The sequence below is a fragment of the Alligator mississippiensis genome, chromosome 4 (assembly GCF_030867095.1).
Source record: "Alligator mississippiensis isolate rAllMis1 chromosome 4, rAllMis1, whole genome shotgun sequence".
NCBI classification, from domain to species: domain Eukaryota; kingdom Metazoa; phylum Chordata; order Crocodylia; family Alligatoridae; genus Alligator; species Alligator mississippiensis.
This window is the reverse complement of record NC_081827.1, coordinates 142,931,064-142,942,568: the sequence shown is the minus strand read 5'-3', so window position 1 is coordinate 142,942,568 and position 11,505 is coordinate 142,931,064. Positions and strand designations below refer to the sequence as shown.

General features: G+C 45.6%; 1 protein-coding gene across 2 annotated transcripts in view; it reads right to left on the bottom strand.

The window, feature by feature from the left end:
• Positions 1-7,594: 7,594 nt before the first annotated feature.
• CRACR2A (calcium release activated channel regulator 2A) overlaps positions 7,595-11,505 on the bottom strand; it is a 108,149-nt gene continuing 104,238 nt past the window's right edge. For both annotated transcript variants that reach the window (XM_006265403.4, XM_019482177.2), the window contains 2 exons: positions 10,894-10,970; positions 7,595-9,892 (listed from right to left, as the gene is read on the bottom strand). In XM_006265403.4, the coding sequence (XP_006265465.1) occupies positions 9,802-9,892; positions 10,894-10,970 (168 nt within the window). In that variant the 3' untranslated portion in view covers positions 7,595-9,801. The remainder of the gene's footprint in view (positions 9,893-10,893; positions 10,971-11,505) is intronic.

Below are 11,505 nucleotides of genomic sequence, written 5' to 3'. Positions count from 1 at the left end.
GAGAACCTTGCATTTGTTGGTGTTGAACACCATCAGATTCTCGTCCGCCCACTTGCTGAGCCTGTCCAGGTCAGCCTGGATCACCCGCCTGTCTTCTGGGGTGGATGCTTTGCCCCAAAGTTTGGTGTCATCGGTGAACTTGGCCAGTCCGCTTCTGACTCCAGTGTCCACATCATTAGTGAAGATGTTGAACAGTATGGGTCCAAGGACAGGGCCTTGGGGGACCCCACTGGTCACAGGACACCACGATGAGCGACTTCCATCAATTACTACCCTCTGGGTCCGACCCCAGAGCCAGTTTTCCAGCCAGTGGATCGTGGGGGACCCAAGGCGACAATTGGCCAGTTTCTCCAAGAGGCGATCATGGGAAACCGGATTGAAGGTTTTTTTGAAGTCAAGATATATGACATCAATCTCTTCTCCCTTGTCCAGGTGATAGGTCACCTGGTCGTAGAAGGAAATGAGATTGGTCAAGCAAGACCTACCCGCAACAAACCCGTGCTGGCTATCCCTTAAGATGTTGGCGTCGGCCAGTCCATTAAGGATGGCCTCTTTAATAAGCTTTTCTAAGATCTTCCCTGGGATAGAAGTCAGGCTGATGGGCCTATAGTTAGCCGGATCCACTTTCCTCCCTTTCTTGAAGATAGGCACCACATCGGCTTTCTTCCAATCTTCGGGCACTACACCAGAGCGCCAAGAGTTTTCAAAGATCCGCGCTAGAGGCTGGGCTATGATGCTCGCCAGCTCCTTGAGTACCCTGGGGTGAAGATTGTCAGGGCCAGCTGACTTGAAGGATCCAGCTTCTCAAGATGTTCCTTCACGAAGTCAGCATTAATGGAGGGCAGGGGATCACCCTCACCCGGACTTCCCGGCCCTGTAGCGGGCATGGGCGTCCCATGGGACTGATGAAAGACCGATGCAAAGTACCTATTTAATAGGTTGGCTTTTTCCTGGGCGTCAGTTGTCAGTTGCCCCATCTGGTTCAGCAGGGGTCCAATGTTGCCCCTGCTTTTCCTCCGGCTCCCCACAAATCTGAAAAAGGACTTTTTATTGTCCTTGATGCTCAAAGCTAGTTGGAGTTCAGTTGCAGCCTTGGCTTTCCTGGTCTGCTCCCTACAGGACCGGACCAGTGCAGAATAATCCTCCTTGGAGGTGACTCCCATCCTCCATCCTTTGTAGGCCTTTCTTTTTAGCCTCAGGAGGTCTGCTAGGTCCCTGGAGAGCCAGGGGGGCTGCTGTGCCCTCTTGTTGCCTTTCCTCCGAGATGGAACAGACTTAGTTTGTGCATTGAGGATCGCTCCCTATATGTAGGTATGTATCAATTGACCACAATGTTTTATTGATATATTTACCATTTTAAAGCAATTTGGAAGCCTACCAGTGCCTCAGTTGATTTAATAAAATAAGTTCTGAATGCCTATTTTGGCATTTGATTGTTTTATTATTGGAAATCAGAGCCCCGCCCCCTTCACTCACCAGGACGCGGGTCTAGCTGTGGCTCTCCCTCTTGCTGCTTTGTAGCACTGAGCAGTCCTGAGATGCCAATGCCCTGCCCATGCTGTTGCCCCTCTCTCCCAACCCAGTCCCCCACTCCTCGAGCCCTGCTGGTGCCCCTCATTCTTGGCTTGTTGCCCCCTGCCCCCAGTACATGAGGAAGGGGGTGGGTAAGGTGGGTGCATGGGGAAGGGGGGTGTGAACATAGGCGATGCCTGGGGGGGACACAGGTGACGTGTTGGTGGGGTGAGGGGGCACAGGCAATACGCTGGGGGTTAGGGCAGGGCACATGCCCCCCTTCCAGATTTCTGCACCCACAGCGGGGCAGGGGGTGTGAGGCTGCAGCTTGGCCAGACCAGCCCCAGGCAAGAGCTGCCTCTGTGGTCCAGTGGGTGGGATCTGGTACAAAAGGGAGTGCCACACCACCATGGCTGCCAAGGTAAAGTGTGGCAGTGGCACAGACTTGTGCCCCCTGATGCTGCTAGGCTGGCAGGGGGCCCCTCACCTTAGCAGCCATGGCGGTGTAGCACTCCCTCTTGTATCTGGTCTTGTCCGCTGGGCCGTAGAGGCAGCTCCTGCCAGGTGCAGGTCCAGCCAAGCTGTAGCCCTGTGCCCCACACCTTGCTGTGAGCACAGAAATCTGGGGGGTCACGTGCCCCCTGCCCCCTCACATGTCACCTATGCTCCCCTCCCCCTCTGCCCCCATAGACTTACCTGGAGGGAGCTGTGGGAGCTGCCTTCCACCACACTGCCTGGCTGTCGTGTGTGTGTGTGTGTGTGTGTGTGTGTGTGTGTGTGTGTGTGTGTGTGTGTGTGCGCGCGCGCGCATGCGCACACATCCACTTGGCACCTCCTGCCCACTATGTCCTGCTTCCCCCAGCCTCAAGCAGCCCCTTGCAGGCTGGAACTCTGCTGGCCTGCAAGGGAAACCCAGTTTCCTGAGTGTTTCTCCTTTAAAGGAGAAAATCCATGTTTTGCTGCATTTTTCCATGGCAAATGGAAAACCCATATCCCTGATCATGAGACATCTTGACCCATATTTTCACAAGTGCCTACCACCAGCCCCTCTCACTCTCATCACTGCCCAGTTCTGCAATCCCTAACTGAGATAACCAAGTACTAGTAGTGCCCCTGAACAAGCAAATGGTGAACATTAACATTGGAGATACTGCCCATTGTTCTCAGTGGAGGTTTTCTCCACTGAGGTTTCATTGTTCTCACATGCAAGGTTTTATCAGTCTCAGGAAGGGAGATAGTCTGGTACTGTTATATAAATGAAGGTTTGTCCCCATGTATCCCCTCCCCCTCTCAACCTCTGCCAACATTTCAAGTCTTTAGTGGCAGAAAATGCATAAAAAATAAAAGCTTTGTCAAAAATGAGTATTAAAGTTGTCTCCTTAAAAACACATAGCTGTCATTTTTCTTCTTGTAGGCATATATATATTAATTATTAGTTAATTTTATGGGCATTTGAAGAGGTATATATGGGACAGCATGTTAAGTATTCCAGGTTATTCGGTTTGTGCTTTCCCATATTCACTTGGAAGTTTAAATTTCACTCATTAGAATAAACTGACACACATTTCTGATAATACTGCCCCTCTGCGCCTTGACCTTGAGAAATCACCTCTTGGTGTGAGTCTTCGTATTTGATCAAACCAAACATGATCCACTTAGGACTCCTCTTCCAAATGAATAGGGTTTAGCTTTAAATAGGTTAAATCACTAGCCTTTACCTTTTCCCCCTCAAAACTGCTTGTGCTTATCATTGTAATTTTTGTCATTTTTAAAAAATCAAATGGCACTTTTCCACTTTCCTGAGATGAGGTTGAGAAGGCATTGCTAATCAGCAGTATTTGTATATATCTGCTTTGTAAAACAAGTTTCCACTTGTGCTAAGGAAAAAGCTAGGCTCTTTGTTAATCATCTCTAAATGGAATAATCTTCTCCTCATACAGGATTGGGCACATGACATTCCTCACCTAATTATTGCCACTGCAAGGAAGCTGTTCTTGGTAATGTGTATTCTAAATGAAGAGGATCAATCAGCATCAAGTGCTTTCACACTGGTTGAAATGACTCACTTCACTTCTCATTTGACCTGTCAATCATCATACCATCTTCCATTAGTTAACCACAGCCATGCCAGGAAATGACTGAAGTTAATTTTTTTCTCACCATACACTTATGTGCATCAGGAATAGCTTTGCACAAGCTTAAGATAAGTAAATAAATAAAATCAGGCACATTCAATGTAACAAATAGTCTGGGAGCAGAATTTCTTGTCTACTGGGTTTCAGTTTCATTCATTCCAAGGGCACATAGGGTTAAGGTTCACCCATGGAAGAACACCATTAAATTGAAAGAAGTCACACCCCATGCTGAACTAGACTCAAGGACTATTAGTAAGTTTCTGACAGGAAGAGGAAAAGCAGAATTCTGTAATCAAAATGTTCTGCAGTGTTCTAATATCTACATTCAAGGACTCTGAATCAGCATCTCATTCATTTCTAATGATGTAGATCTTAACACCCACAAGCTGATCTCCTGAATACGAGTAAATGCAGGGGATGCAATGCACCTGTTGTCTACTCCCTCCAATTTGTTCCTTGCTTTTGTGCAAGGTCATTATCTTCACCTTTAAAGCTCTTGCAGGAATAACAGCAGGCAGCCCATCCTCCTAACTGTGGGCCTTCACACCTACTCTGCTTCTCAGAGAGCCAGAAACTAGGGCCCAATTCCAGAGTTATGAACCATTATAACAGGTGTCACCCAGCTCAGATTCAGGCCCCAAATCTTTCCTGTGGAAGTAGAGAGAGGCTGGCGGGGGGGGGGGGGGGGGGGACGGGGGACACATTGTAAGTGTTGTCTGGTGTATGGAACTCCCTCCTAAAGAGAAGCAGAAATGTTCTTTACTAGGCCCTGACAATGTGGATGATACGTCCCCCCTGTAGTTAATGGGCAAAACTGCTATTTGAACTAATAAAGCATAATCCTGAATGGATTCAGAGCTGAAATCAAGGTGTGGATGAGGCACACTCTTCAGAGCCCCGCACAACATTGCAGCAGGAAGGTTTGCAGTGATGCAGGCCCCTACAGGGAGGCAAAGGGACATCCCCCTTCCCCTTACATGGAACACTATGCTGTTACTCTTCATTGTCTTTCAGTTCTTTCAGTACTTCAGTGGTCAACCTTAACTTCCATAGATTCATAGATTGTAGGTTCGGAAGGGACCTCAGTGGGCCATCTAGTCCAACCCTCTGCCCCTGGCAGGCAAGAAAAGGATCACCAAACCTGGGGTCATGTGAACCTAGCCAGGTACCTGTCCAGTCTCCTCTTAAAGACCCCCAAGGATGGGGCGAGCACCACCTCCCTTGGGAGCCCGTTCCAGACTCTAGCAACTCTGACCGTAAAGAACTTTTTTCTAATGTCCGATCTAAACTGTTTCTCCAGTAACTTCTAGCCATTGTTCCTTGTTGTTCCAGGGGGTGCCCTTTTAAACAGATCATTGCCTACTTTATGTTGCTCTCCCCTTATGAATTTGTACGCCGCCACAAAGTCCCCTCTCAGCCTTCTCTTGAAGAGACTGAAGAGGTTAAGGTCCCTTAGCCTTTCCTCATAGGGCCTTCCCTGCAGGCCTTTAATCAGGCGAGTGGCCCTTCTTTGGACCCTCTCCAGGTTGTCCGCATCCCGCTTGAATTGCAGCATCCAAAACTGGACACAGTACTCCAGCTGCGGCCTGACTGGTGCCATGTAGAGTGAGAATCACCTCCCTGGACCTATTTGTGAAGCACCTATGGATGCACGACAAGGTGCGATTGGCTCTGCCGACTACTTCATCACAACAGTGACTCTAAGATCTTTCTGCCTCAGTGGTGCTGAGGTCACCCCCTAGCTTTATAGGTATGATGGCAGTTCTTTCTCTCTAGATGCAGCACCTTGCACTTGTCCTTATTGAATTGCATCCTGTTGCTCTCTGCCCACTTCCCCAACCTGTCCAGGTCAGCCTGGATCTGGTTCCTCCTCTCCAGGGTGTTAGCGTTACCCCATATTTTTGTCATCCGCGAATTTGGACAGGGTGCTTCCCACCCTCTCATCCAGATCACTGATGAAGATGCTGAACAGCACCGGCCCCAGAACTGAGCCCTGAAGGACTCCACTGCACACATCTTTCCAGGTTGACACCGACCCATCCACCACCACTCTCTGAGTGTGACCCTTGAGCCAGTTTGCTACCCAGGTCTGCTGTATTATCATCCAAGGCAAATCTCCTCAGTTTATTTATAAGGATGGTATGGGATACCGTGTCAAAGGCCTTCTTGAAGTCCAGACAGATAACACCCACCTCGACTCCTGCATCTAAACCTTTGGTGCCTTGTCATAAAAAGAAACTAGGTTAGTCAGGCAGGACCTGCCTGCTATAAATTCATGTTGGTTACCCCCCCGCATCAGCAGGCTCCCACAGATGTGCTCCTTGATCATTTTTTCTAGGATTTTCCCAGGGATAGAGGTAAGGCTGACCGGTCTGTAGTTCCCTGGATCCTCCTTCCTCCCCTTTTTAAAGATTGGGGTGGCACTGGTGCTCTTCCAACCCCCCAAGACCTGACCTGAGCACCATGAGTGCTGATATATCCTTGCCAGTGGTTCAGCTATGACATTTGCTAATTCCTTCATTACCCATGGGTGGAGTCCCTCTGGTCCCGGTGATTTAAACATGTCCAGTCCCTCCAAGTGTCTTTTTACTGTATTGGCCCTGAACATTGGTTGGCTGATGTTCCCCCTGTTGGTGCCCGTGATGGATGTTGAGGGTTTGTCTAGATTCTTAAAGAAGACAGAGGCAAAAAACTCATTGAAGAGCTCTGCCTTTTCCCTGCTGTCCGTCACTAAGCCCCCCTGCCCATCCTGTAGGGGTCCTATGCTACCCTGCACCCTCTTTTTGCTCCCAATGTACCTAAAGAAGGACTTTTTATTGTCCTTCATCCCTGCCACTAGCCTGAGTTCTAGAGCTGCCTTGGCCTTCCTGACTGACCCCCTGCAGATGTGGGCCAAGGAAGCATATTCCTCTTTGCTAGCTATCCACTGCTTCTACTTCCTCTATGCTTCTTTTTTTGCCCTTAAGATATCCTAGATGACCCTGGTTAGCCAAAGGGGCTTCCTGGCCCCTTTGCCCCCTTTCCTCTGCCATGTGATTGTCTCACTTTGAGTCCAAAGGATGGTTTCCTTGAGGAATGACCACCCATCCTGGACCCCCAGAGCATCTAGGCTCTTGGTTCCTAGTACCCTGCTAACCAGTTCCCTGAGCCTATTAAAGTCAGCCTTTTTAAAGTTTAGCACCTGTGTCCTGCTGGGTATAATGCCCACCCTTCTCTGGATAGTGAATTTTATCATTTGGTGATCGCTGTTGCCTAGGTTGCCTTGGTTCTGCAGGTCCCCCACCAGGTCATCCCTTGTGGCCAACACCAACTCGAGCAAGGCGTTACCCCTGGTGGGACTCCTTACCTCCTGTGTTAGGTGAAGGTCCTGGATACAGGTTAAGAGCCTGCGTGAGTAGTTAGATCTAGCTGACTGTTCCTCCCAGCATATATCTGGGTAGTTAAGGTCCCCCTTGACTACCATATCTCTAGACTGCACAGCCTCTGAGAGTTGCCTGGAAAATTCTCAATCTAGCTCGTCCTCCTGGTGTGGAGGCCTGTACTAGACCCCCACCACCAGGTCCCTTTCCCCCCTGACCCCTTTGGATCCTAACCCACAGAGTCTCTGCTTGTCTATCCTCTGATCCCAATTTGATTAGGGAAGATGTGTACTGTTCTTTGACATACAGACAACTTGTAGGTTGTGACCCACTAGGGCTGGCAGGATTCAAAATTAGGCACCAGGCAACCATAAACCACCTTGCCCATCATGAAAGGCTTAATGGGAGAGGGATGTAATTACATCCCAGAGAAGCGATCCTGGCTGGATCCCAATGAAATGGAAGGAGTATCAAGATGGGTTCTGAGTATGGAAAAGGGCGATAAAAAAATTAGCCAACCCCTGCCCCACAGAGATTTATCTTAGCATCAGGCAATTTGCATGGACAAAAGTTCCAAGAGCACTCTGATTACTGCAAAGGTTTTATTCAAAAATAAGTTAAAATAGCTACATATATAACTAGTGTTTAGCCTGTGGGTCTTTTATAAACACAGTCTCTTATTTTTAATTACATGTGTTTCAAATAAATTCATTATTTAAATGAAAAAACTGTGAAACATTTAGAAAATGGATTGCAAATATACTGTATAAATCATCTTTTTCTTTTGTAGGAAACTGTCTTTGGCTTTGCTATGGAAAGTTTAATAAAATAGGCACAGAAATATGCTGTTTATCTCCAACGCTCATCTGTACTTTACAGACCATTCTTGAAAGTCACATTATGCGTGAGAAGGAAGAGTGCCAACCAGGATGACTCAAGCGCTTGCTGGTTGATCAGCTCTGAATTTGCTCTTCTCACTCATATCCAACCAGACCATCCAAAAGACACGATGACATTCCGTTTCATGTGTTGCTCTAGTCAAGGTTTTAAAAGAACAGATACCTCCCCAAAAGGCTGGCTTTTCAAGTACTATATTCTAGATGAGGTCAAAGCCAACTTCTGGATGGCTCAACACTTTCAAAAATGAGGACATCCATTTAAGGTGCATGAGCAGGGCAACTTTAAAGGCACTGAAGGAATTGTGGAGCAAAGGTCCAATCAAACTGCAGTAAGATTTGTGCTCCTGATGCTGCGCGTCAGATACTTTTGGGGAAGAAAAGTTCCTGTCCCAAATTAGAGACCAAGTAGTCTCATTTTAGGCACGTGTTTCTGAAAATTTTAGAATATCCATGATAAGCCTTTTGTGATGGAGTTTGTACAAGGCAGAGCAGCTGCATCAGACCTAGTCTGCATTATATAACTCTGCTTGCACAACTCTGAGCGTATCAGAACAAACAGCTCCCCAGTCGTGGCAGGACCCCTTCTTTATGCCAACAGAATAAAACTGGCTTGGCAAACAACAGAAGGTACCTACCACTGCCCCACACCTGACAGCGGATGTTGATGTATGTGTGCTTTCTTCTGACCATTCCAGTCCGTTTAATAGCTGAGGCCTCCTGGCAGCACAGCTGCTGTAGCGAAGTTCCAGTAATAAAACAGCCATCTGCTAGTAACATCTAGAAACATGGGTAACTGTATAGGCTACTGGATAACCCTATCCTAGCATAGATGAGGTTACTTGCTTCTGAAACCCCAGAGAAATCACTTTCCACTGCAAGTTAGGGTCCCACAACAAGGTCCTAAATGCAGTACAACTAGAAATCAATATACTGTAGAGGTGTAGTGTGTGAATTAGTGAACATTATGATGAGCATCCTGACTTTTCCATGCTTCAACTCTTGTATATTTACACTTAAAACCTTAACACAGAGTTTTATAGTTGAATGTGTTAGGCTTTTAAAAATTAAATAAGAAAGGTCAATATGAAGCCAAGATTTCAAGATACATGATTATAGATCTCATTCTCATCAAAAGATAAGGGCGTATAGTATCTTGGACTGAAAATAATTCACCTATTCAAGTCAAAGTCTACAGCAGTGATTCTCAGCCATGGTGCCATGGCACTCTAGGGTGCCTTAAGATCCCTTCAAAGGTGCTGTGGGGTGCTATGCAATGTTAGCACTGTTAGGCGTGCAAACATGAATCACCAAATAAACCCAGAAATTTCAGACAAGAATCTATAGTGTTAAAACCATTCTGACCTGCTGTGGGCTTTCTGAGTTCTTTGCAACAGAAGACCTGCTCTATTATTTTTCTGTGGTCAAAAAAAAAAAGAGAGTAAAAACTAAGAGGTAGCATTTTCCAAAGGGTAACTCAAGTCTATTGAGGGATGCTTCAAGTCTTAAAAAGGTTCAGAACCACTAGTCTACAGGATCAGCCCGGTGAGAATTCACTTTTTATTCTAAGTGGATTTTTTATTATTACTCCTATTTATTATTTGTATTGCAGTAACATCTAGTAGGCCAAACATGGATGAGGTATCCATGGTGCTAAAGGTTGTGCAAACACAGGACAGCGAGTGTCACTGCCTTACATACTTTTGTCTATGTAATCCTAACTAAGACCCTCACATCTTTTTGCAAAAGAGTGAAGGCAGGAGCGTACTACATTCTTTAAGTTCTTCTGCTGCTACCTTTACAACACAGCATGAGCCATATTTGGAGCACAAGACAGATCTGATGATGTACTGTAGTGTGATACAGATATGTGATTTTTGTCTAACTGGATCCAGCCTTTTACTGCCTACCGCAACAAGACTTTTTGTTTGAGTCATGCTGCAGTTGAACTGTTTTTTCTTTCACTTTATCTTCTTGCTCCTTTAACAGCCTAGGAGAGAAATATAAAAAGAAGCTGCTTAGAAAAAGTCAATAATATTTAGAAGATTAAACACCCACCCACCCACCTAGGGACATCACCACCTGACTAATCTCCACTGGTATCTGAGAGAATCACTGGAAATGACTGAATTTTGTGAAATGAATGAATTAATGGTACAAAACTGAAAATAGTACTTGGTTCACTTGCTTGACAGAGCTGATCAACAGCAACTTGTGAATGTTTCTGGGAATCTAAGTGGTGAGTTCTATTTACTGTTGTCTAGGGTGCAAGAAAAGCCACCAGAACATAGGGGAGGCTGGTTCCTATGAGGGGCAAGTAATTTTAGAAATCAGAATTCATTCAATCATCAACAGGACAGGAGTAAGCACTTCTTACTTATGGAAGTACTATTTTTAAAAATTGCACATTGAGTTTTCTGCTTATTTTGCATTCTTATGCCTAGCTTGATTTTATTCATAGAACATTCACTTATCATTGGGGGGGAGGGAGGAAGAGAGGTAAAATATATAAATAAATAAATAAGGTGAAGTCACATGTTACATGTAGACCATACTATAGCTGTGGAATGTTAAATGGTATTTATGTAGGAATGTACTGTGAGCAGCCACACTTTAAGGGACAATACCATTTATTGCTGCACAGCTTTGACTTGCCACTAGAGGACTGGTGAGCAGGGGTGTAGCTAGGAGCCAGGACACCTGGACTCTATCCCTGCTCCAGATTGGGGAGTGGGGGCTGGGAGCAATGCAGCCTGGGATGCTGGAAGACTATTTGTTTTATTTCTACAGAGCAGACTGAAGTTACCTGAACGCATGCTAGGTAGCACAACCCAGAGTTAACCCTCACCTGAAGTGGTGCAACTGAGACACTCAGTGGGCACTTAGCATGAGTTAACTAACTTTAATGAATGCACACTCATGTTTTAAGTGTCCTTAGTATGGTCTAAGCATAATGTGCAACTTCACCCTAAATAAAAATCCCTTTCTTACCTTGCCAAGTGAAGCACAGACTCTTTGGTATTGTGACCAGAATAGGCACTGCATTCATAAAAAATTAAATTGTAATCCTAAAATCAGACAGAAAGATCATTTCAATCAGTTTTGTCAATCTGTCTTTAAATAAATGGTATTGCAGAAACATGGAAGATTCACTGGGGTGGGGGGGGACGACAAACAGAAGCTGAAACAGGTCATGAGGTTTGATTGATTATTGGGAAAATGGGGTAAGTATTATATTCTGGAGTAAAAGATGCCACTAAAACATGCATTCCTTCTTAAACATGGAATCCTTTGAAGCTCATGCCATGGTTTTTATTAAGCCCTATTCTATGATATACAAAATCGGTTTGATTTTAAATTTTAAAACATCATTCTGAACGGTCCTACAATTGCTCTCAATTATCCCGGAGGTAAGGGCATTCAGTATCTTAGCAAGCACCTGACAGAGTTTGTCGAAAATTTTCCATTGAAGACTTTCTTTTTAATGGAAAACTGGGCTTTCAACAGGAAAAAAACAAACAGGTCTCATCAGTCTGGGACTGAAAAATTGGATGAAAACCAATTTTTTGGTTTTCATCTACATTTTCTGCAGACATCCCTCTA